Genomic DNA, 27,253 nt, shown 5'->3' with positions numbered 1-27,253 from the left:
GTTCTGGGCTTAGAGTGAATCAATCCTCAAACTTGGCAAGCAATAATTAATTCCAGGAGTGTATCACTCATCTGTGTAGTGGCTGCTCCCTCGAATAGAGATCTTACAAAACTCTCCCTGGTGAAATCAGACACAGCCATATGTTCAAAGCTCAGAGTGGATTGGTCAGGAGACAGTTGTCTCTGAATTGAGATATAACTGCCCAACAAAATTTCCGTAGCCTCGGGTGGAGAGCCTGAGGGTCGTTTCAACCCTTACCGGGAAAGCAAAAAAAAAAAAAAAAGAATCCACTCTTCTTCAAACATTTAAGTCTGTTCCTTTTCTTTCTGGTCTGGTAATTGACTTGTTCTCAGAGATACTGGGATCTCTTTGTTGATGGCACCCACTGAGGCCAAGAGAAAGGATGAAATGATTGGGAAAAAGAAGTGCCCACACAGACAAGGTAAACAGGTGTGAATTGGATTACTCCAACATCCTCCACTGAGGTAGGATTCAAAACTAATCTGATTATATGAATATTATGAGCCACTAAGTACCTTTCTGCATCAATTACGAAGCTTGCACATGTAAAAGAGGGCACTTTCTTTAGTGGTGGGCTAATCTATCAAGAGTTCAGCTTCAAAGCAAAAGTTGAGGGTAGGGGAGGAGGAGGGAGGGAAGGAGCGGGGCAGGGAGAGAGGGAGAGGGAGAGAATATGACTGAAGCCGATTTATAATGTAGCAATGTTTCTCTTCTCTCTTCCCCTCCCCTCCCCCTCTCTCTTGTTCCTTTCCCTCCCCTCCCCTTCTCTTTTCTTTTCTCCTCTTTGTATGTAACCTCAGAGGATTATTTTCATTCCTTAAATACACTGTAACCCTTTTTTAATATGACACTAATTTTGCTCTCTTTGAACTCCTTTTTTTGGACTTCACAACTTGTTCTCAGCTAAGAAAGCTATACGATCCTCTCTGAGCCACTGTGCTGCCCAAGGGGACTAACAGCATTCAAACCCTAATTTTTAAGCCTCCCCCTGAGGCTTGGAGACCCAGGATTTGGTGTAAACATAACAGCAGTTGTGTTCATCTGTGTACTCCATTTAGTTTACCAGCAGTTAGCTTAGTTTCTTTCTGATGCCAACCAAACCAATGGCAGACTTAAGTACCAGATTCTACAGAAAGACCACGTTGACACTGGATGATGACACTTTGAGTAAAAACCCCATGAAAATATTTGGGAAGCATCTTAACAGAGGAACTATAATAGGGTGATTAGAAGCTCAGGCTATGGTTTACATCTTCCATATGCCACTTCCTAGATGAGGAAGGAGGTTATTTCACCACTTTAAGCTTTAGTTTGCCAAAGCATTGGAAAGATGGTATCAACAGTACCTACTATTGTCCTAAGCTGGTCTAAGAAGTCAAGACACAACTCCTAACATGTTCTAGGTGGACTGGTCCTTAGCACTTCTCCAGAATTATTCTGGACCTTGCTTTTCCTGGCTCCAGACACCCAGCATCTCTCCCAGTTCCCCACCTGGCAATGCCCACACTTGCCACACGGCCATAGGCACCTTGCTTCTCTTGCCTGAGATTCTCATTCCTAGTCATTAAGCCTTCATGGTTCTGCCCAATCAGCACCTTTTCAGGGAAACCTTCTGTAATTCCCAGAAGGTGACTACATCACCTCTTCCTTGATCCCTAGAATGAAAGCTCCAAGAAACAGGGGCTGTGCCTGCCTTGGGTCATCATTCCATCCTCAGCTAGGAGCTAAGGGCTTTACACACAGTAAGAACTCCACAAATATCAGTTGCTATCGTGATGCTATGTGTTAGGTCTTCAGAGCAGAGGTTAGGAAAAACTAACAGGACAGCCTGTGGGACCGCTAGGCACTGGGAAGGTAGAAAGTGGCATAGTTTTGGTGGTTTTGAAATTTCCCATAATTCGTACGATTGAGACTGGGCGTAATCTCAGTCGAATTGTGATTTTAATGAGCCACGCTCTGTGTTTGCTGCAAAACTCTGCAAAATCCAGCTGTACGTGTGTGCTGTGCTGTAATCAGTGCCACACATCCTGGTTTCACTGGCCATTGTCTTGAAAGCCATCCCTCAATGTGCACCATCCTAGTATTCATAGGCAATAGCCCAGGTATTAGTATTCAAGTTTGATCATCTCTCTGCAAATCCAGTGGCTAAATACATATTTTAATTGAGCCCAGGAGTGTTGACTTGCAGACACAGTGTAGGAAAAAAATCACTAGAAGAATGGCAAGTGGAAACAGCCTTTTACCTTTGAACGGAATATACTTACAAAATATCAATAACAATTTTCTATTGGGGAAAAGCCTGTGGCAAGAAAAACCTGCTTAGGTTTTTAAGCTGCAGCTCAACCAAAAATTAGTGTTTCTTCTTCTTTAGAAAACAGAACTGCCCATAGTAAGCCAGGTAAAGTAGCTTTAACTGGATGAAATACAATACAATTAGTTTTCTGTAATGTTAAGTTATAGAAACTATCATGAGCCAATGAATAGTCTCCAATGTCCAGAATGATGTGAAGAGGGGTCATTGTGATTAAAATGGGCAACAAATCTAATACGAAACAGAGTAACCAGAGTGGGTGAGGATGTGCCTTTGCAATAACATCAAACTAGTTATGGACCAAGATTTCTAATCTCTGTTGTACAGGGTAAAATCCTGCTAAATCTTTATCGTGGACACCAAGCACACCATAAACTCTAAAGCATTCCTCACATTAATTTCACTGTCATACATACATAGTCACACAATAATGACCTCAGTGTATCTATTTCTCTTTTTTTTAAAAATTTTTTTGTGGACGTATAGTTGATTTACAATGTTGTGTTAATTTCTGCTGTACAGTGAAGTGATTCAGCTATACATAGATATACATGCTTTTTTATATTCTTTTCCATTATTATTTATCACTGGATATTGAATATAGTTCCCTGTGCTACACAGTAGGACCTTGTTATTTACCCATCCTATGTATAATAGCTTACATCTGCTCATCCCAAACTCCCGGACCATCCCTCCCCCAATCCCTCCCCCTTGGCAACCACCAGTCTAATTCTCTATCTTTTTATATTATGTCTCTACATACATTTATTTTCATAATGTCTTTCTCATGGGCATATAGTTTGCAATTCACTGATGATAATAACAGCTAATATTTATTGAGCATTTATTCTAAGGCACTGTTCCAAAGGCTTTACATTTAGTATCTCACTTAATCATCACAAGGACCTCTGGAGATAGGTATGGCTATTGTCCCATTTTATAGAAGATAACACTGAGGTTCAGGGAGCTTAAGTGCATCACCTAAGGTTACACAGCCAGTCAGTGGCTGGGATATGACTCAGGCAGTGGAACTGCTGAGCTCCAGATCCAGCCAATACTCTCTACCATTTTATAACATGGTTCAGGCCGTTCCAGAAACATTCCAAACAAAAAAAACAAGACTCCTGGGCTCTTCAGAGGCTCTGTGGGAAGCCCAAATGTGGCCCTTTCATAGATCATTAAATCTTATATGGAGTGTTTGTTCATAACAAACATCTTAATAATCTAATAATTTTTAAATTCCAAGTCACTTATGTGGGATGCCACTAAAATGGCATAGATTTTCAATCAAAAAAAAAAAAAAAACCACATTCATAATCTTTCTATTGGGCTTTCCAATTGTTTGTTTCTGCACCATGTAATTATCACGTAAAGAAATATCTACTTATGCGGAAGCAAGAAAGAGAAAACAAAACAAATGGAAAATACAAACACAGCCATGTTTGTTGTTTCACATTGAGGGTTATTTAGCTTGGATAATAAATCATTACAATGAATGTCAGCACTACACAGGGGAAAGGGAGTAGTTAGTTGCATATGCTAATGGAAGACGTGCATTACTAATAAGGAAGGGAGTGAACAACTCCAGCCACATGCTAGTTATCCCTGCAAATCACAAGACAAGCCATGCTCACACAGAGCATATGACTGCTGTGTGACAGTGCATGCAAATATTCACATGTCAACAGCAATAGCTCCCATACTCCATCCAAGACTACTGAAAGGTTTAAAAATAAAACTTTCCTTGTCATACACCAAGATGTCAAGCTTAAACATATCTGCCAGTCAAAGGGATTCTGCCAGTCTTTACCCGCCCCCCCTCCCCCCCATAAGTGTGGTCTAAAAGCTTCAAGTGTATCAGAGGTCAAACTATAAAGAACTGTGATGTTATCCATCAGTAAGTCCTGTAGCTTTTTCCCTTTAATATATGTCTCAGATCCACTGATCCTCTGCATCTCTATTGCCACTGGACTACCATTGTCTTAATACTGGACTGAAGCAATTATCTGTCTTCCCTACTGTTCTCTTGCCTTTCTAGCTAGCATAAAATAGAGTGGGTTTTTTCAAAGCATTTTAAAATGATGGTAAAATATACAATACATAAAATTTACCATTGTAATCCTTTTTAAGTGTACAATTAAGTGGCTTTAAGTACATTTCCAGTGTTGTATAACCATCACCACCATCCATCTCCAGAACTCTGACACCTTTTCCAGGGAAATTCCATACCCATTAAACAGCAACTCCTCATTCCCTCCCCGCCCGCCCCCCCCTTCCCCCAGCCCCTGGCAATCACCATTGTACTTTCTGTCTATGAATTTGACTACTTTAGGTACCTCATATAAGTAGGAATATATGATACTTATTTTGTGTATCTGGTTTATTTCTCTTAGTATAATGTCTTCAAGGTTCATATATTGAGGCATGTGTCAGAATTTCCTTTTTTAAGCCTGAATACTCTTCCACTATACATATAGTGGAATACATATATCCCATTTTGCTTATCCTTTCATCTGTCAGTGGACAATTGGTTTATCTCCACCTTTTGGTAATTCTGAATACTGCTGCTGCAAACATGGGTGTACAAATACCTGTTTGAGTTCTTGCTTTTAATTCTTTTAGGAATATACTCAGAAGTGGAATCCCTGGATCCTACGGTTATTCTAGGTTTAATATTTTGCGGAATTGCCACACTGTTTTGTACAAGTACTATACGATTTCATATTCCCATTAGCTACGCATAAGGGTTCCAATTTCTCCTCAGCCTTGCCGTTCTAAAAAATAATAATAACCATCCTAATAGGTGTGAAAATATAGATTTAAAAGATATAAACTGAACTAAGAAACACTCTTTCATGGCTTCTAACTGCACTTCGGATAAAATGGTAAACTCCTTCCAATGGCTACAAGGCCCTGTATGATGTATTCTCTGCAGGAGCCTCTTTAATTCCATCTCATACCACGCTGCCTTCTTGTTCTGCACTAGACATGTTCGTCTCCATTTAGTTCTTCAAATATCCCAGGCTCTTCCCCAGTTTAGGATCTTTGCACATACTATTCTTTTGTGTTGAAAGCTCTTTCCCCCTCCATCTTCAAGGCTGGCTTGGCCTCATCCTTTCTGTCGCAGCTTAAATATTGTCTTGTCCCCAACAGATCTAGTGGTTTCCCTCCCCATAATTCCCTCTCTTCTCATCCTCTTTTCCCATGGCGCACTGACGTCAGTGCACAATTATAATTTTTTGCTTGTGTGTTTACTTTATTGTTTCTCTCCATATCTAAGTAGGAATCCTATGGGGGAAGAGCCCAGATCTTGCTGTTCACTGTTTCATCCCCAGAGTCAAGGAGAGTGTCTGGCACATAGTAGGTACTCAAAAAATATCAGTTACGTTTATGAGTGAATTACAGGAAAAGGCAAACCTACAGACACAACTTGGTAGCAGGCACCAATGATAACCTCACTTAGTTCCGGAAAAAGGATGGAAGGAACCTATCCCACTCAGATATTCATCAGCCTTGGCAACAGGCACTACGGGTCTTCAGCCTGAAAAAAACCCACACGGCTCAATAACAATGGGATCAATTTTGACATTAACACGAATATTACCAAAGCCCAAGAGATATAGTTAAATTCACCGGGCTCCACGGCAGATAATATAAAAGCTCTAACTTGTTCTCGAGAAACAAGAAACTTTCATTTATGGCTTCCCAGCTCTTGCTAATCCTGCCCATTAGGCCCCAATATTGCATTTTACACAGGATGCAAGATCATACGAGAGACTGATGTAATACTTAGGCACAAAACCAACTGGCAGATTTAACGCTGAAATCCCCTCTATTCAGAAGGAACAAATCAAGCCCAGGGTGCCTTTTTTTTGACAGATTCCTGCATGTTCCTTATTACGGATAGATGAAAGAAGACAGCTCCGAGTTCTGGGGCACAACCCCCCTGCATTTGCATACTGTCATTTGTAAACGGAAAGAAACACAGCCCCGCATTTGCCCAGAGGTGAATGTTTACTCAGAAAGGTGACTTCTGACATTGACAATAATGTCAGTTTTCCATCTGCATATTTTAAGGTAATGCATCCTGCCTTTAAGTGCTTTCAGTTCAGCTTCTTGGTTTCCCTCTTTCAATGAGCACAGTGACACCCAGACCTCGAGGTCTCAATTTGAATAACTTTCTGGGAGGAGAGAAAAATGCAGTAAGGCTTCCTTCTAGCCCAAGGACAGGCACTGGGGTTGCTAAAAAGTGAGCGCGATAACTGTAGTCTTTTCATCTTCCTTACCCCAGCAACTCCACTAGGTCAGGGCTAAAAGGCTCACCCCAGGCTGTGGATGAAGCCTTCTCTAAAATGTGGTTTATCCCTGGAGATCTCCCTGGAACATGTGCTCAGGTAGCTGAGCAGTTCATCAGCATAGCAATTTGCCCAGTCAGCTCCATCCATCAAAGCAGGGAAGTGTGGCTGGTGGAGGGGAGACTCGTGGGAGAGCTCCCCATGGGCAGGTAGAGAAGGCACATTCATCCAGAGATCATAAATATGCATCCTGGCCCTGATCTCCTCTGCATGAGGGTGACAGACTGGAGAAGAGGCAATCCTCATGGCTCGCCGTCTCCCAGCGCCCCCGTTCTGCTTAAGAACGTGCTCTATTTATTTCTGAAAAGGTAGGCTTATTTGCCACACGTGACTCAGTGGACTGTCTGAAACACAGAGGCAAGAGTGAGCGCTCTTTCTGGCTTCCAGATCACAAAGCTTACAAATCACATCCCACCAGAGGTCTACTTCTTGGGAAGCTGCTCTTTGCCAGGTGGGATCTGACAAAGGGTGAGACAGCATCTCACTCCTTGGAGAGCTGACAATCGAGACAATTTAAATTAAATTGCTAAATTAATTTAAATAGGATATAAGAAGCACTGTGATGGAAAAAACAGATGGTGCCATGAGAGCAGGGAAGAGGAACCTTACTTAACTGTGGGTGGCATGGGGAGGGGTGGTCACTGAACATTTCCTGGGAGAAGTAAAATCTGGACGGAGACATAAAAAAGCAAATAGCAGCTTGGAGCGTCAAATCGGAGTTACAAGAAGTGGAAGGAAGACTCAGCAGTCTCTCAAATTTACCCCCAACTATGAATTTTTTTCTTTTTGCCACAGCAGGAATGTGAAATTGAGAATTTCCCAGCATCTCTCTCTTGGCCAGACCCTATCTAAAGATGCCTATTTTAAGAAGCCAAAGTAAAGAGACACAACGTAGACCATCAGCAGGAATAGCTTGGAAATTCAGACTTTCATTGGTTAAGTCCTTTCTCCCCTAGAAAGCCTGGATTAACAATGTATTGCTTGTCAGTTGTTCACTGGCTTCTTTGCCTTGCAAGCATGAAAGGGCTAAAGTAAAAAAGAAAAAAAAAAAGTAAGAAAAGGAAAAAAAATGCTCTCTGTAAATTAATGCTTGTCAAGCTCAACACGTTGGAGAGCTGGGGAAGGCTTCATTAAAGTAAACAGACAATTTAAAGTGAGAGGAAGTTCAGCCTACATGGGAGAAACATTCCAGGTATTAAAACAAATTCATGAAAAGTTAGAAGTACCTACTGCCAGTTACCATTTGTTCAAGGCAAGGTTGGTAATGAAGTTAGCAAACTGCCTCCAAATGTGGTGTTAGCGTGACTTTGTTTATCGAAAGATGCTGAGCAATTGAAGATGATGTGTTTGTGTCTGTGTGAGGCATCTTCTCCCCCCCCACCCCCACCCCACCCCCTGCCTTTTCTCCTATTCCCTGTCCCACCAGAAACCTAACAATAATACAATTCTCCTTCAGCCTGCAGTGTCTTAGTATCTCAGCTGGTTTCTGTGCTTGGGGACACTTGACATTTGCTGATCACTTGGGAGCTCGAGGCTGCCATTTCAAACACTCAGCATAAAGAATCTAATGGAAAGAACACAATGACATTGACTTGTGAGCTGGGAAAAGCTGTTGGTAAAAGCTGTGCTTTATATGGCCTGTGTAGGTGAGAGAGAAAATGAACACAGCAGACAGGATGGAACACAAACCAATCTACCTCAAGAAGCACTTTTCAAAAAGATCTTTTAAAGCATTCACTTGCTTAGACCATATTTTTCTCTAAGCAGTAAGCCTTGCATGGGCTGCCTTCAACGAGAGAGTTGGAATAAACTCGTGCGACTTGGAGTGCCAATATTCAATAGCGTGTGCGTTAGGGCCACAGAACTGGTTTCTGGAATTGCTGTGCAGGGAGAAGGCAGGCCAGAGAGAAAGTGTGAACATGGACTTTACAAACTAGAAAATCAGTGATAACGGAAAAGGAATCAAGGGAGGAAGGGAAAAAACAAAACAAAACAAAACTCTGACAGTTCAATTGGATGGATTTTGGTAAAGTATTTCCTGCATGGCAGTCATTCTTTACACCAAAAGACAGCAGCTTTTGGAGGGCAAGATACAGGGGACTTATAGCAATTCTTGTGGTAACAACTGTAGGAGGAATTCTGATTGCTTTGCAACCTCTATGTAAACTCAATGAAGCACCTTGAATTGGATGTTTTTAAAACTGGGTCAGAGAAAGGGAAACGGCACCCTGAATGCTGATGCTACTTTATAATAGATAGAAAACGCTGTGGCAGTAAATCTGTCAAAGCCTTTGCCTAAGCACAGAAGTGAACCAGCACAGCAAAAGCCTTTCTGATTATCAGAGATCAATGCTAGGAGAGTATCTAAAATCGGCTTTTCATCCCTAACCTTACCATTGCCCGTTGACAGCCAGAACTCTGCATATTGGGGCACCAACTTAAATCCCAGAGGGTCTCACATATGCAAAAGAAACACACGAAGATAAGAAGGGGAGGGAAGCAGCTCTGAGAAAATGATTGGCCACTGCAAACATTATGCATTCTTGTTGATCTTTAGTGGAATTTCTTCTACCTGATAAAGAAGCTCGAATGTGTTATGCAGATGCAAAACAGATCACAGACGTGCTGAGGTTCTCCCACACCTAAAAGTAGAAATAAGGGTGTTTGGGGATGTGGCAGGAGGAGATTTTTTCCTCCTAAAAAGCTGCTCAGATTCTTAGCTCATTTGTAGGCTACTTTAGATCTGTGTATGCATGCACGCACACTGTGTGTGTTTGTGTGTGTGAGAGAGAGATGGAAAATTAGTCACTTTGATTCCCTTCCAAAAAGCCATCTGAGAATCAAGAACTACGTGGTTCCTCAGGCTAGCCCCAAGTCAGGCGGTACTTCCGCATCTGCTTAATTCTTTCCAGCCACACAGCTGATTCCTGCAGCCCTCAGCTCATTGGTGCAAGCATACTGATGATTCAAAGTTGATGAAACTTTTCTAATCAGTGATGTTGTTAGATGTGGCCCTTCTGGCACTCTCTCTCTATCTCTGGCCCAGTGGATATATGATCATCGTTGGATGCCTCTGTGGTGGGAGGGGGAATGTCAAGGGCCCGAGCTCAGAACAGCTGTTGGGAAACTCAGGAAGCTAAGTGGAGATGCCAGTTTCCGCAGAGGGCCCTGGGATAGATTCTGATGCTTCACGTCAGGCCATTTGGCCTTAATCAGAGGTTGGCAGGGCATTTTGTCGGGTCGCGTACTACTTGGGGATTTTAACCTTGTGCTTTCAATTTGTTAATAATCGAAAGCTGAAACATGTATCAGTTATGAAGACAAATTTCTCTTTTGCCTCGATACGAACATTTTCATAGAATCTGATTTTTGAGTGATTTTTCCTAATAGCAGTTCACAGTCTTCAAGGTGGAGAAAAACACAGCATTGGGCCTTTTTCTAGAGTTAAGGAATCTCTTGGAGTGGCCTCTTTGGGAGGCTTGGTTAGTCATTCATTCTGCAAAACATTGGCAGAGAACCTACCATGTACCAGGCACCATTCTGGGCCCATGGGATATATTTTTGAACAAAATAGACCAAGTTTCCTGCCCTGGTGGTGCTTATGTATCAGTGGGTAGAGGCAAAGAAACCATAACATAATATATAACTACATAGCATGTCAGAAACTCAGAAGTACCATGAACAAAAAAAAAAAGAAAGAAAAATTTAAAAAAATACAACGAGGTAAAGGGGATTGAGAGTGAGGGGGCTGGGTAGGAGAGAGAGTGATTTACTTTTAAATAGCATATTCGGGAGAGGACTCGCTGACAAAGTTCCTTAAAAAAAAAAAAGACTGGGGCTTCCCTGGTGGCGCAGTGGTTGAGAATCTGCCTGCCAATGCAGGGGACACGGGTTCGAGCCCTGGTCTGGGAAGATCCCACATGCCACGGAGCAACTAAGCCCGTGGGCCACAACTACTGAGCCTGCGCGTCTGGAGCCTGTGCTCCGCAACGGGAGAGGCCGCGATAGTGAAGGGGCCCGCACACCACGATGAAGTGTGGCCCCCGCTTGCCACAACTAGAGAAAACCCTCGCACGAAAACGAAGACCCAACACAGCCAAAAATAAATAAAATAAATAATAAATAAATAAAGTAGCTATTAATTTAAAAAAAAAAAAAAAGACTGAAAAGAGGTACAGCAGCAAGTTGAGAAAGGAGGATGCATTCACTCACTATCTTAGTCACAGACAGTCCTGGACACGGTGCCACAGAGGCGCTCAGTGGGTGCCTTGCTGGGCGGGAGTGTGGACACACGGGTGGACAGAGCAACAAGAGGCCAGCTATGGGGGGCAGCACACTCACTAGGGACGGACGTTTATTTACAAGTCACTCCATCAAGGGCGCTTAGGGCAGCCTCAATGCAATCTGACTGTCGGCTCCAGGGTTAATGACCTTCTGGACCAGAAATCAAAATCCTAGTCAAAGGAGAAAAGGGAAAAAGGGGTCAAGTGGGAGGCGCCCCGGCTGCCTGAGTAGGATGTTAGGACCCACTCACAGAGACAGTACAGCGTGGACTTCCTCCTAGGTTCCTACAGTCTCCAAAAGGGTATTCAATTCTCTGCTTGTCTGACATAAAGTAATAACAGAGGGTTGTCACTGGGCAATAGAAGATGGGATGACTTTATTTCCTTTTCTTCCAGAGGCATGTCCCAGGCTCCTATTTAATGATAGGAGAGAAGACACTGTACGTAAGTAAGGGAAGCCAGGACTTACCCCACCTCTGGGGAGACCAGGAGAAAATGCACCACATGGAGTTTTAATCGGGGAGGAGCCCGCCTCACATTCTACTTGATTAGGGAGTTTAGGATGGTCCAGTCCCTCTCTCCAAATACCCACAACTCTTCTCCAGGACGGCCACACTCAAATATAACCCATTTCACATTTCTGAATATTCATCAACAATTCCAAAGGAAGCATAAGTCTCTGAAAAACAAAATCTACTTTTTTGGAAAAAGAACCCAATGCTTTATTTCACACCCGGAAAGTAAAGAAATCCTGTCTCCAGGTGGGGACTCGTCGGCATCTTTGGAAACTAGCCCTTGTATCTTTATTGTTGCAGGAACCTCCAGGCTCATGACTGTCTCTCTCAAGCAACAGATCCCATGATCTCCCCTCGGGTCCGCCAGCTGGGAAGCGACACCCACCCTGCCGGAAGGGAGCTGACTCCCGTCCCTCCCAGGCAGAGCACAGCTTCCGGGCAAATCTAGGCTTGTCCGTCAGGGCGCTGTCTGCATTCCTGTTCCATCTGTCCTCGCAGCCCCATGACTCACGTCCCTACTCATCAGCACCTCCCCAACAATTCCCCATCACTCTTCGGCGTTCCTGGGAACTAACGACTTCATCCTCATGAAATCTTATGACACTGTGCAAGGCTCAGGAAAATCTACACAGTTTCCACTTACAGAATTAGAGTCCTAATAAATGTTTCCATGTACAGAAGTTGAGTCCTGACAAAGAGCAAATGCTAGTAAAACCTAACAGTTACAGAACACTTACCATGTGCTGGGCACTTATGAACACTTCATATTGAACACTTATGTGTACTAAGTCGTCTGAATGCACTGGTATCATTTAATCTTCACCATAGCCTTTTAGTTATGAACGAGGATACTGAGACACAGAGAGGTCAAGCAACTTGCTAGTTAAGAAACACCTAGTAAGTGGCAGAACCGAGATTTGAACCCAAGACATTGAACACATGCGTTTAACCACTGAATGCTAATACTTTTCATAGTGACTAGCAATATGTATTTATAAGAGATAATGTATTTATGCAAAGTATTAAGCTATCCATAATAAACGAAGTATGGTGTAAGGACTAACAGGGTAGGGGTCAGAAGAGGGAGAACCAGCTGGGCTGTAGTTTTAGCTCCAGCTGTTACTATGTCAGTCAAGGTCACAGCCTGAAAGCAGATGACACACAAACTGGGTAAAGTGAGGAAAGCTTATTCAGTGGACTATTTTAAAAGTTGTGGTCGGGCATCAGGGAAAACAGAAGGGTTGGTGCAGTGCTCTCGGGCAAGCCAAAGAGGGAAGTTGCCGGCATTGTCAAGGGTCAAGGGGAGGGAGTGACAAGGGGAACCAGAAAGAGAAAACTATATGGAGAGGGCCATCTGAGAGGGCTGGCATCTCGGGGACGGGGAAATAGCCAGCTCGTGGTCCCACGACAAAGAGGAAGCTGGTGATAAATACCCTGCCCCCCTTCCCTCCACCTTCTGATCTCTTCCCACTGAGTAAACAGTTGGCAGCCAGAGGACAAGGGCGCCCACAATGCAGCCTATGTGGTCAGCTTTCAGGACAGAGAGCAAGGTCTTGAAAGATGGAGGGGCACGTGAAGGACACATGCAAGATATGGAACACAGTCATTATCATGATAAACTGGGACAAATCTCAACCTCCCTGGGACTTGATTTCTTCATCATTATAATGAGACAGTTGGACCACATGCAATTTATGCTGCCTTCCAGCTCTGACATTTTAAGATTTGATGAATCCACCCTCCACCTATGTCTCAAGAGATTTTTCAGAATAACCTCAAAAAGAAAGTTGAAAAGACAGCCCTCACCAGGCCAACTCTGGCAACATTCTGTATCACTTCTGTACGTGTGCGTGGATGAAAGCACGAAGGCAGACGGTGGCTGAGGTGGGAGGGCATGTGTCTGTTCTAGAAAGTAACCGGGGCACTGTTCAGTGATCTAAGAAGGCGGCTTGAGAATATGAAATTGTCCTGACAAAGGAAATAATGTCACGCAAAATCCCTCGCCCTCTTTCTGCCGAAGAAAGTACTGCCAAGCATACTTGGTAGACCTGAAAAGAGATGCCTCCCTTTTCATGGGAGCCTGTGTCATGACAGTTCAAGTCGCATCCCTGTGTTCTGACAAAGAGTCAGTGGACACCTGCTGTTGAGCCTGAATGCGGATGTTGGGAAGCAGGGCCTTGGTTGGGGGAAGGGAGGGGTGGGAGGAGGGGATCGTATCCTCCTGAATCCAATGAGGCTCATCCAGGTAGCCATTAGAAAGTGTTCCTAGGGCCCTCCCTGGCGCTTCCACCGCAGGGGGCACGGGTTCGATCCCTGGTTGGGGAACTAACATCCCACATGCTGCGCAGTGCAGCCAAAAAAAGAAAGTGTCCCTAGATACTTCATGCGCGGGTCTTAGCTCTCAAGGTCTCTGGCTGGCCAGTTTTCGACACAGCACTAAGCTCCACGAGGGCGTCTGCCCTCCCTGGCTGCTGGGGGCACACTCGCTTGTTCTCAAACGCGGAGGGACCTGATGTGTGATGATGTGAAGGATGTTGGCGTTTCCCCCGGCTCTCCCAGATCCCTTCCACTCAAACAACTGTCGATGAAATCACACTACTATAGAATCGGCCTTCTGTTTCTCTAGAGTCATGATACTGAATATTAACCCTCCATCAGATTTAGTAATGATTTGCTTTATAAATGACAGGAAATTCACAGCATCTCAGGGCCCCTAAACCCAGGGAGCAGAGTGCGTGCACGTGCGGCACGCGTGTGTACGCATGTGTGCAGCAGGAAAGGCAGGCATCGCACACTCAAATTGAACTTGTCCTACTCCACACTGTCCTTACTGTGGCCTGAAGAGCAAGAAGTGGGCCACACAAGGAAAATGGCAAATATATGTTAGACAGTATGGAAGTAGGAACCTGTATTTGTGTGGTTGTGTCTGTACCACCTACAGGTCATTTGCATAAGAAAACAAATGCCTGAGACGAGGAGTGAAGTACCAACACTTCTCAGTTGTATGACCTTGGATGAGTCCTTTGCCATTAGTTTCCTCCTTCACAAAATGGAGCTAATAAAAATCATAATACCTACCACACAGGGTTGATGTAATGATCAAATGAGATCAATTCGATAAAATGAGTAAAAGAACTCTGTAAAACATAAATTGCCCTGAAATGCAAGGGATTATTATTACTCTATTTAAATTGCCATGACAGCAGTGTGCCCTTTGAAGGCAAATAGTACACCTGAAGATGTGTCAACAGACCCAGCACCTGCAGCAGAATACACCAGGAGTTTCTTAAAAATCTGTTCAGCATACTAAATATCAGATACAGATCGCAAGAATCATCCATGTTTTGAAGAAAAGTTCGGTTAATAGAATGAATCATTTCCCCTCTCTCTTTTTGCCTGTTTTAAAAAATGCTTCAACCTCACACCAGTCAGAATGGCCATCACCAAAAAATCTACAAACAATAAATGCTGGCGAGGGTGTGGAGAAAAGGGAACCCTCTTGCACTGTTGGTGGGAATGTAAATTGATACAGCCACTATGGAGAACAGTATGGAGGTTCCTTAAAAAACTGCAAATAGAACTACCATATGACCCAGCAATCCCACCACTGGGCATATACCCTGAGAAAACCATCATTCAAAAAGAGTCATGTGGGCTTCCCTGGTGGCGCAGTGGTTGAGAGTCTGCCTGCCAATGCAGGGGACACGGGTTCGAGCCCTGGTCTGGGAGGATCCCGCATGCCGCGGAGCGGCTGGGCCCGTGAGCCACAATTGCTGGGCCTGCGCGTCTGGAGCCTGTGCTCCGCAATAACGGAGGCCGCGAGAGTGAGAGGCCCGCGCACTGCGATGGAGAGTGGCCCCCGCTTGCCACAACTGGAGAAAGCCCTCGCACAGAAACAAAGACCCAACACAGCCATTAAAAAAAAAAAAAAAAAAAAAAAAAAAAAAAGAGTCATGTACCACAATGTTCACTGCAGCTCTATTTACAATAGCCAGGACATGGAAGCAACCTAGGTGTCCATCAACAGATGAATGGATAAAGAAGATGTGGCACATATATACAATGGAATATTATTCAGCCATAAAAAGAAATGAAATTGAGTTATTGGTAGTGAGGTGGACCTAGAGTCTGTCATACAGCGTGTAGTAAGTCAGAAAGAGAAAAACAAATACCCTACGCTAACACACATATATGGAATCTAAAAAAAAAATGGTTCTGAAGAACCTCGGGGCAGCACAGGAATAAAGACGCAGACATAGAGAATGGACCTGAGGACACGGGCAGGGGGAGGGGGAAGGGTAAGCTGGGACAAAGTGAGAGCGTGGCATGGACATAAATAACACTACCAAATGTAAAATAGATAGCTAGTGGGAAGCGGCCGCATAGCACAGGGAGATCAGCTCGGTGCTTTGTGACCACCCAGAGGGGTGGGATAGGGAGGGTGGGAGGGAGACCCTAGAGGGAGGGGATATGGGGATATATGTATACGTATAGCTGATTCACTTTGTTATACAGCAGCAACTCACACAACAATGTAAAGCAATTGTACTCCAATAAAGATGTTAAAAAAATAAAATGCCTCAACACAGAGCTACAGCCAAGGGTAAAGCCAATCAGTGCACAGAGAGCTACCACAAATAGGTCTCTGGAGGGTGAAAAAATGTGACATATGTAGACAGAGTCACTTGAAAGAATATTTCTGCCATAGACATAAGATGCTTGACCTAACAGATGTTTACAGTTAATCAATCCCATTTTTATATCTGTGTTCACAGAATATTTTTCTGATGCCATACCTGGCAGCCATCATGAAGGTAGTAGAAGAAACTGCAGATCCACAGCTTGATAGGAATTGGAAATTCTATTCGGTGACAAGAATCCACGGCTACTCTTAGAGAGCTGCAGGCAAGAGCAGTTTCCCTGCCAAGTCCCCCATCCTTCCCTCAATACCCACTGAAGGCTTAAAGGAAATGCGCCAACTACTCTGTCAATTAGGAAAGGTCCTTGCAAAGCCCCATGTGCATGCACCTCCGTTATCCTTACCCAGAGACTCCATCACAACCTTCCCATGGAGAGGACTCACAGGCAGAGGTGAGGCACTGACTCGTCTCCATGAGAGGCAGTCTGGCTTGCATTCAATTGTGCCAGCCACGCTGACGATCAGGAGAGGCTGGCGCACCATTGGCATGAGCTGGGATGGGCTGCTCTTCCGTATGTGGTCCCCTCTACAGAAAATCACCAGCAGTCCCAGCCTGACACAGCTGAGGCCTTCTCCAGCTGCGAAGGAAAAACATCAGAGGCAGTATCTGCTCTCCCCCTGCTCCCTTTTTTTCTCCCTTCCCTGTAGACAGACACAGCATGAGGTTCCTGAGGAATTAGTGTGGGAGGACGCCTCCCCCGCTGGCAGCCAAATGCCAACCGCAAGTCCTGCCCATGTCTGACATTTCTGCATTTCTCTGGGTTAACACTGTTTGACACGGACTTTTAAAAATATCTCTTAAAAAGGTTTGTGCATGTGTGTGTGTATGTGTACAGTTTCTGTCGTTTCAAGGCATCATCATTGGGTGTATTTATTATTACTTCAAACAACTATTCTCTTAGTTGCTGACATATCTCTGCTTTGGCATTTCTACTTAGGCAGAAGTAATTGGTTTCAGAAGGCTGGAAACCCTTATTTGAAACCACGTGCACATTCTTGTTGATGGATGCCATAAAATGTTCCAATATCATCTTCCCTCAAGTGAAACAAGCGTTCAAATCCAGAAAGACAGAATGTGATTGACAGAATGGCATACTTACATTTTAACTACCTGTTGTCAAATGATTTTAAAGCACCTGTATATGAAGTGGGGTCAGTTCTCCTTCTTGGTCAGTTACCTTTAGATAAATCTTACCAAGTCTGAAAGGGATTCTCTCTCTCTTTCCGAACTAGAAATTACTTGCCATTTCTTATCGTTCCTAACTGTCAAAGGGCTGATGAAGGCAAACATTCATATAAGATGCAGTCTCTGGCGGAGAAGAGGACAAACAGCTATCCATCATGTCTGGAAGAAAGGTCTTGTTGTAGCCTGTACACCCAGATAGCAGGGCTTTTTTTCTTGCAATGTTTCTGGATATGTTTTCGATTTTTTTTTTTTTTAAAGGAATGCCAGGGTATGGCTGAAGTGGATGACATTGATATGGCAAGACAAAGACAATTCTACCAAGAAACAACGAAGCCCAACTCCAGATGGTGTGGGGAAGGCAACTGAATAGCTATGCGTACCTACAGCAGAATAAGCATCTGGGCGTGGAGGCTCAACCCCAAGGGCTCTGGGTGCACGTGCAGGAAGGCACCTCTGAAAGTGTTATGCACCACCCCAGAATGCACTGCTACTGGTGGCCTCTTCAAACACCTCCTTGGAAACTCAGGGCAGAAATCCCATCCACAGATTCTCTAAGTGATGCCCATCTATAAGCAATAGAGCAGCTCAGCTAAGCCTGAGGATTCTACGATCAGACTGCACGGTTTCAAATCCCAGCTTTGTCACCTACTAATTAGGCGACAAATTAGGCAAGTGGCTTAGCCATACTGTGCCTCAGTTTCTCCATCCATACTATTGGAATGATAAAAAGAAGCTACCTCAAAGCGGTGTTATGACGACTGGGTTAATACATGCAAAAACACCTAAATCACTGCCTCTTATGATCACTATTGTTAATATCCAGTCTCCTGCGTATTACTCCTCTACACAAGGGAAACTAGGTCACCTTCCATTCTTGGTTAGCTAGTGTTGTCAGAAATTTCTTCTCCACACTGAGCGCAAATTAAGCTGGTTAAAATTTCAATCGATTTACCCCAGGCTTAATAGGAAAGGCAGAGCCAGGATAAGTCTCATTTCTCTTCCCTTGACAGTTCTACACAATATTTGAGACAGCTGTAATGTATCCCTAAGTCTGCAAGACCAAGCCTTTCCAATTTTTAACAACTTTTCCTTATATAGCAAATTCCCCAGATTTTTCTTCATCTTTATCATGTTTCTTTGATTCAGATTTGTCAGCATCTTTAAACTGCATCATATCAAATAGAACAGAATTTTCTGGGTGTGGTCTAAGAATGCAAACTATGGGAGACTACTATTTTTCTTAGTCCAGATATGATGTTTCTTCAATCTTCAAAACCACCAGGCACAGTCAAAATTCATATTCAAAGAGCCACCTCTTGCCCCAAATGCATTTTTCAGATACTCAGAGGACTAAAGGAATTCTCTCTCTCTTTTTTCTCTGACATCAGTATGAAGGATACATAGAGTCAAGCACTCTCTTGTGTATAGACCATATAACTAAACATTTGCAATTATCCTGAGCCTAAAGAACCTTCTGGAAAATTAGTTCACAGCTCTCCTGGATGGAAATATATATCTGGAACTAAGATTGCAAAACACCTGGGTGATCAATCAGCATAACCATCTTATTTTTCCAAAGAAACTCAGAGAACTTCAATGACTTACCCAAACTCACATATGAATGGAGCTGAGAATTAAGCCAATATGAAATCACGAGCAAGAACTTTCCCAATGCCTCTCTACATGACCAACTGAAAGTTTTCCTTCCCATAAGCTCAGTATAATTCAGCCTATTTCTTTTCAAAGGGGATTCACCAGTGGAACTTGGCAGCTTTCCCATCACAGCAAATCAGTGCACCTGACTGGCCATCCTCATTGAAAGAGAGCTGGATGTAGGTGTGGGAAGTGATGAATGATAAGTAGAGTGGCATCTCAGAAGGGTATTTCAAAAAGGGGCCCCAAGAGCTATAGGAGAATGTTATATAGGTCTTTCTACCTGCAATCTCTTTCAGATTTCTCAGGATAAAATCATCATATACCTTTCATTTGCATTTGCCTGTGTGTCCGTATTGTTGACTCAGCAGTAGTATGTCCTCTACAAAGAGATTTGTCTCTAAATTTTTCCTGACTGTACTGACAGACAGATGACCTGGACAAGGAATGGGAAATTCACTTACTTCTTTCTAAAAGGAAATTAACCAAAACATGCTTTCTACAGTCTGACAAAGATAATGTGAAACTGAATATAAAATATGTGTTTGTGTTGTAGCTTTAAAAGCAACCGAAACAGTGGGAATGCTACTTTTAAAGCGGTTTCTTATCCTGGAAGCAGTTGTAACTAAAATCAAAACAACAACAAAAAAAACCAAAAAAAACAAAACAAACAAACCTCAGGTCACAGGATTGGCTGTTCAACACGTAAAGAAGATATTTCCCTGATTTTCTCTGCTAAAACGGCTTTTCCCTTTTCTCATTTTACTGTGCTTAATTCCTGTGGCACATTACATATTTCATGGTAATAGTCTGTGTATGTATTTCCAATCCGTTACTAGATTGTAAACTTCCGAGGCAAAAGGACAAATTATCATGCTGTTCTCTGCCATCATTGCATCTTACACAGTATGACAACCTCATGTTGGTTCTCTCAATATCACTCTTGCTCGTCTCTCTAATTCTTTATCCACATGGCAGGCAAAATGATCTTTTAAAGACAAATCTGATGACAGCCCCTTCTTCAAAATCCTTCGCTGGCTTCCCAGTTTTCCGAGGATGGAGTCCATATCCCTTTAAGATGGACCAGGAACCTGTGTTGGATCTGGACCTTGCCCACTTCTTACCATCTGCTTCACTCCTCTCTCCTGCTCCCTCTCTCTGCCCCAGGAACCTTACCCTTTCATTCTTGGAACTCACTATTTTCCTCCCAGTCCACACATATTCCTCCTCTCCCTCCCTCCCCCTAACCCCTTCTTCTGGTTACCTACTATTCAACAGTTCTGTTCTTTAGGGAAGCCTTTCCTGATATCATATTCAAGTCAGGTCCCCCTGATGTTACATACTGTTGTCCTATCCTATAAATTTTCTCTAAGACCTTCCTAAAGCATAACTTCTGAAATACTGGTGGAATATGATATAGTCACATCAGAAAATGTTAAGTCCTAAGTTCTCAGAGACCTTCTACAGAGCCATGCCACGGAAGGAGGAATTCTATCTCCCTCCTGGAAATAAAGTATCAGTCCAGACATATTTCTGGACGGGGTGGCAGTTAGAATCTACCATAATGCCGAATCAGCCACCCACATCATTTTTACGTAAAAAAAACGCCCCAGGCTGGTTAATGAGTTTAGTATTCAAAAAGACTCCCAGAGGTCTAGAGAAAGGATCAAAATGTAGGTATATTACTTTAACATAGTGTGGTTTCAAAGTCCCAGTTGTCCATTCTTGATTAACTGCCTCTTTGGTATATCAATCATCCCAGCAGAAAATGTTAGGTCACCACAAACATAGCACACCTGGGCTCATCCCCTTTATAATCAGACTCACACTTCAGAGAATGCTGGAGTCAAAAGAAGAGGACCATTGCTGGATGACGAGGGCAAAGCTATCATCAAGAATCACTCAGTACATTAGAAGTCAAGGAGAAAGATGCTGCTCTGATAATCGGACCCCTTAACCCGCAGGTGTCACCGGAGCCCTTGAAGCTCTAAGCACATTTACAGGAACACCAACTGGAACAAATAAGAGCATAGGGCTAAGCCATCCTGATGCAGCAGGAGAAGAGAGATGGAGAATTTACATTCATTGAGCACCTATTCTGTGCCAGTTCTCTGTTAGGGGCTTTACAGCCAGTTTATCATTTAAATCAACCTGTCGCTTGGCTCAGTCTTTCCTTCCTTAGAGTTCTCCAGGGAGGCTGATAACTTTCCCCCGGAATAATGAACCAATCCTGCAAGGAACCCCCTTATGCCTTTTCACTTTAAAAAATCATCTCCATTACTTTTGACAAAGTCTACTACACCTGATCAAAGCAAAAGAGAGATTATTAAGATGATGATGATTTTATCAGAATGGGCAATGTAGCTAGGGATCGAGCCACTTCCAGATCCCAATTTTGCCCCCAAATTGCCTCCTTCAAAAAAGGAGGTGTTGATCTTCTTATTAATCTAATATACATGGTCTAAGAGATTTGGGGTAAAAAGCAAAGATACCCACTCAAAAAAGAGAGATATCAAACGCTAATGAACGTCACTGGCTGATCTCACTGCACTGCTCCCTCCTCTCATGCTGACCTGGAAGATGTGGGTCATAGGACTCAGCATTGAATTCGTAGACCTACTCAGTCTTTATAAATCTCACTTTCTTTCCCTTGAACTTTTATTTCCTTCTGTTCATCTAATTATGGATATCTGAACATTCTTTTTGCCCTAACCTACTCAAGTGTAAGTCTTTTAAAGACAGGAATCATGTCTTATTTATGTCAGTTCTTAGTATAAATACCTTGTATACTTCTTGTCCTAAATAACAAATTTTTTTTTCACTTTTGCCTCACTTTCTCTGCTGTTACAGTAAAAGTAATACTCAATTTCAATAGACATGTTATGAAATCAATATCATTATGTTTGATTCCTTTAAAAAATGGAGATATATATACAAAAATGTGAATTGTTCTTATCTTAATGAAAAACAGTTTCTTACAGATTGAAATGTCTTTATACATCAACACCTTAAAGAGGGGTCAATGAAACATAATGGAATTACAAAAACTTCTCAATACATACCATAACGTAATTTAATCTAACTATTAAATTAGGGTGGGGAGAATTCTACGTACTCTTCTTACCAGAAAGAAGAATTATAGAAAAAAAAATGCTGACCAACGGGAAAAATTTCTATTAATGACCACAGGCAACTGGAAGACATACAGAAAACTAATTCCACAGTAGGAAGTAGTATAGGGTAGTACATTTTCAAAAAGGAATTCTCTGGGATGTGGAGGTTATAAAAGGTAAAACTATGTTTTTATCCTAGAAATCTTTAAGGAAAAATGATCACATTACTAAAGGTTTCTGGCAACTGTAAAGTAACAAGGATTAGCCAGAGAAGCTTTATAAGAAACTGTGAAAAAGAGTGAGAATGTACAGAGAAGAGGATCTGAAATAAAATGCAGCGTGTCACTTAAGATGATAAAAAACAAAGAACAGGAACCTACACTTATCATTAAAAGAAACTTCAGAACTAGGACCACCTGTTGTTTTTCTAATTCATGAAATAGTTGAAAATAAAAGTCATAGGATACTGTTGACGTTGAAGACCAAATCCACAGCAAGTAACCAAGAATCAAATTCAGTTTTTAATCCCTTCAAATGAAAGAGATGGTATTTTTTCCCCCTAAAGGGAAGACAGCCTCATGATCAAATGACTCAGAAAAGGCCCAACTGATGTTACTAAAATTTGGCAAAAGTATTCACATTTCAGCTGAGTTATATGGTTGAGGTTTTACAGCCCAGAGGCATATCTTTAAGAAAGTTATAGGGGAACATAAATAGATATTTAGAATAGAAATGGCTCTTTTAGCATAGGTTAATGGAAGATATTCTATCACTGACTTGGGCAGGGAAAATGGAGAACTGATACAACAGGTTACCGAGGCTTGATAGCGAAATTGCCAATCTTTACGGAAGTTTTGAAGAATATTTAAAAAAGACATAGAAGGAAGGGATTTACGTCTTTAAATGTGACTATTTCTCTCCATTTATCCTGTCAGGCCCATATTCTAAGCTACCGGGATATGTCACTTGCTCCCTGCTAATTCTTCCTCCATACATTGCCTTGAGAGGTGGTGTTTTGATTTTTTGTTTTGCTTGGTTGTTTTTGTTTTGTTTTAATGCAAAGCTGAGCATAAGCCCACTGCCTTCTGCCCCTGACAGACAGGTCCTCTTGACATACTCTATTTCTTCATGGCTCTTCCTATAATTTCAATGATTTATCTATTTATTTACTATCCATTGTTTTTGTCAGCTCAGGCTGCTATAACAAATACAAGACTGGGTAGCTTAAACCACAGACTTTTACTTCTTACAATTCTGGAGACTGGAAGTCTGAGACAGGGTGCCAGCAGGGTTGGGCACCTGCTTTGTGAAGGACTGCCTTCCCATTGTGGCTTCAGATGGTGAAGAAAGAGCTCTGAGTTCTGGTCTCTTCATCCCCTTCTAAGGGCACTAACCCCATCATGGGGGCCCCACCCTCAGGACCTCATCTAAACCTAACTACCTCCCAAAGGCCTCACCTCCAATTGCCATCACATTGGGCAATCCTCATCACATTGGGGATTAGGTATTCAACACATGGACATTTTGGGGGGGAGGGGGAGGGCACAAATGTTCAATCTATAACCTTCATCTTCCCTTGCAACATTATAAGCTCTAGGAGGTCAGGGAACTCTATTTTGCTCCCTGCTAAAGCCTACATGACTTGCACAGTACCTGGAACACTGTAGGTGCTTTTCATAAAGATTTATGGGATGTATGGAAGAAACAAATATTTATAATCCTCTCCCCCCTCCACTTTGTGTGTGTGTGTGCACATGCATGCATGTGCACACATGTATATATGAATATAATCTCTAGAGCAAACTGTAGATTATCCAATTACTACCTGGGAAACTGCCTTAAATGATGTTAACATCTCTACGTTTCCACAGAATATGTTTTGAGAAGCTCATTAATTGTGTAGAGTCCAGCCCTCTTTATATTACGTAATAGTAATTAACCTCCACAGTGTCCACATAACTCAAGAAGGAAATAGGTAGGTGGTATATGAGTTATAAGTGGCCTGGGTATTAGCACAGGTTTTTAACTAATCAAAGCTCTCAGTACATGTGTAATCCGATCTACGTCATTTAGATGTGTGGGTATGAGTCTGGTCTTCCATTATACTGCCCTCAAGGGGCCATGTTGTTTGTCATTCATCTTTTGATTTCACATACTGCCTACCCTGGTGCTAAGCATCAGATAGATAATTGATACATTTGCACTGATCTATGTATCAGTGTTAAAAATTGGGTTGAAAGTGACCTGCTATAATTTAGCGGAGAATATTTTTAGGTGAAAGAATCCTAGGGCAGATTTGCAAACCTCAAACCCACTTAAAGTGGCTACACCAGGGACTTTTGATGTGGCTGGAGGGTGGGCAATGGGGCTTGCAGTGGAAAGCTCAGTGCGAATGTCTGCTTTGCTGTTAGAGAGGTAGAGAGGCTGCCGGGCATGGTGGAAAGAGCATGGGTTTGAATTTTGGCCCCAGAAACATTTTTCCAAGTGAGTGCTCTCTTTTAAGCCTTGGTTCTCTGATTAAAATTCCTGCTTTACCAGTTGTTGTGAAGTCTAGAAATGGTGCACTGAAAATGATTAGCAAAGCTTGGGGCACATGAGCATCTAATGAGTGGCAGTTAAGAGGTCCATGCAAAGAAACGCATGCAACTATTCATAAGAGCATAATAGCGCCCAACTAGAAACGATCCGAATATCCATCAACTGGTGGATGGATACAGATAAGGTGGTGTATCTGTGTCCATGGAATGCTATTCAGTCATAGAAAGCAATAAACTATTGGTACATGCTACAACATGGACGAACCTCAAAAACATCATGCTACATGTTATGTAATTCCGCTGGTAAGAAATGTCCAGAAAAGGCACATTCATTGAGACAAAAAGTAGATTAGTGCTGAATTAGGGCTGAGAGTGGGAGTGTAGATGACCAGTAAATGAGCTGTAGGGAATTTTTGGATGGTAGAAATGTTCTAAAAGTAGAGCATGTTGATGGTTGTACAACTCCATGAATTTAATTTAAAAAAATCATACACTGTATACTTACAATGGGTAAATTTTATGGTATATAAGTTATACAGCAAAAAGCTTTTCTTCTTTTCTTTTATTTTTTTAAAGCTCTATTAGAATGCTGAGGGAAATCAAGGGAGTAAGGAATCCCCTTGTACTTCCTATTGGGAGAAGGGTCTCAGATGGAGCTCTACAAAGAAGCTGCCATAAAGGCAATGGCTTCGCTGGGCAAAGTGATGGCAGACCTGGCATTCTTTGAGACTCTTGGGAAATACCCTCATTCCTTCACAGAGGAGGCAACAAGCCAGAATCAGAGGGGATGGCTTCTGGAGCCAGTGTCCACGGAACTGTCGGCCTGGGGGAATGCTGCCTCCCTAGGGGGCAGCCAGAGGACTGTCGCTGGGACTGTTTGGAAAGGAGAAATTTTGGTTCTTCCTATTCCTGCCTTCTAACCACCTTTTCCAATTTCCTCTCATTGTAATGATTAACTAACGGCAGGCAGCCAACTGAAGATGTATTTGTATGACTTGCTGTTCCGGTGAGAATCTATACAGGGGCTGTTGTCTGTTACCTGTCCAGAAAGGTGTTCAAAGAGAGATGGGTGATGCTGACACGGGTGTCTGGTGTCACACGGAGATAAAAAGGTGCGCGGAAGACCATCAGTCAGCCACAAACATCCAAGTTCCAATAAAAGAGGAATAATCGATATATTAAAATCTATAGGCCCTAGGAGGATACTAAACTCATCACTTCTTTTTTTTTTTTTTTCTTTTAAAGAGAGACAGACAGAGAGAGAGAGAAAGCACGGTACCCGCAATACATCAATTAAAACCTGCCATTTCCCCGAAGTTGTCAGCTGCAGAGCAGCTGCCAGAAGTCCTCCTTCTCCGAGGGTGTCTTGAAAATGAACACCTGGGGCAGCCAGAGCTATTAATAGGTGGAGGGAATGATATAAAATGTCACAATGCACCTTTCCAAATAAAAATGTGTCCAGACTTCTCGGGGAGGGAAGTAAGAGAGGAAAATAGCCCAAAGTACTTAAGAAATTATTGCATTTTCCTTTTTTTGAACTCCTACTATATATTACAAGGGAGAGCTTGTCACTTCCAAGGTGTCTGGCCTCTCTCACTGCTGTTCTGGAGAGTTTCATAACACAGTCACAGCCGGCAGGGTCTTCTTGCTTCATTCTTCTCACAATAGGGGCCAGAGAGGCATTGCTTCTGTTCCAACAAGGATAGTGGGTGGGTACATGGTGCTGACTGCCACCACAGTACAGTGCTGAGGAAGGATGCGGGTCCCCTGTCACTTCTGCTTCTACTGCTTGATGCCTAGTCCAGACAGGGAAGAGAACCCTGGGATCCCCCAAGTCACAAAACTTTTAACAAGTATACTCAAAATCCCTGAACATGCTTCTGGATTGATTTCATAATAATCGCCATAAATTTCTTTTTAGTATGATGCTTTCCTGGTAAGACGGAAAAAAAGAGATTCTATATCTGGAGAAAATAAGTTTCAGTTCCTGCTGATTTCCAGAACTTAACCTTGAAATTCAAAAGCTGGGTGAGCATGGGCAAGACACTTAACTGCTTTAGACACCAATTCCCCCAATTATAAAATAAGATACTCCAACATTATGATTATTCAAGCTCCCTTTGAGTTTTAAAATTCCTGGATTGTATCATGGAGGCAAGAATTTTGCCCCCGAAACAGACTCAAGAAAGCTCTCAATGAGGGTAAGGTCAATAGTCATCGCTTCAGTAGAGGCTGATTAAAAGATCTGCTCTTTCTTTCTTCTTCTTTTTTTTAATAGCAAAGTTCGTTCTATTTCCCTCCAACCAAACTATCAAGCTTCTAGTTGTTCTAATTTAACTTTATTACTCTTCTGTCTCGTCAATAAGAACATAATAGTGTCCTTAAAGAAAATGACAGCTCTTTTCTTTGAGGTTTATTTCAAACAATTTTCTTTCTTCTTAATGTGGCTGATCCATGTTTGCAGTTGCATATTGTGTTCTTTTAATGGGGAGGTTTTCAAACACTGAGAAGAAAAAGAAAAGCCAGCTTTCTTTTCCTTATTTATTATTTTGCTAGCCTTTTTGTCACTTCAAATAGTTA

The 27,253-nt window shown here is 42.5% G+C and overlaps 1 protein-coding gene across 5 annotated transcripts in view; it reads right to left on the bottom strand.

Annotated features, from left to right (window-relative positions):
• The window catches only part of TENM2 (teneurin transmembrane protein 2), a 998,704-nt gene that overhangs the window by 513,929 nt on the left and 457,522 nt on the right, over positions 1 to 27,253 (bottom strand). For 3 of the 5 annotated variants that reach the window (XM_068536333.1, XM_068536336.1, XM_068536335.1), the window contains exon 1: positions 16,529 to 16,813. The exons of 1 other annotated variant lie outside the window; for it this stretch is intronic. In XM_068536333.1, the coding sequence (XP_068392434.1) occupies positions 16,529 to 16,673 (145 nt within the window). In that variant the 5' untranslated portion in view covers positions 16,674 to 16,813. Of the gene's footprint in view, positions 1 to 16,528; positions 16,814 to 27,253 lie in introns of those variants that run through there. One more of the 5 variants, XM_068536334.1, reaches the window with a different exon arrangement.

This window comes from Eschrichtius robustus, chromosome 2 (genome assembly GCF_028021215.1).
Source record: "Eschrichtius robustus isolate mEscRob2 chromosome 2, mEscRob2.pri, whole genome shotgun sequence".
NCBI lineage: Eukaryota > Metazoa > Chordata > Mammalia > Artiodactyla > Eschrichtiidae > Eschrichtius > Eschrichtius robustus.
Note: the sequence above shows the minus strand (reverse complement) of the source record. Positions and strands in the feature narration are given on the sequence as shown.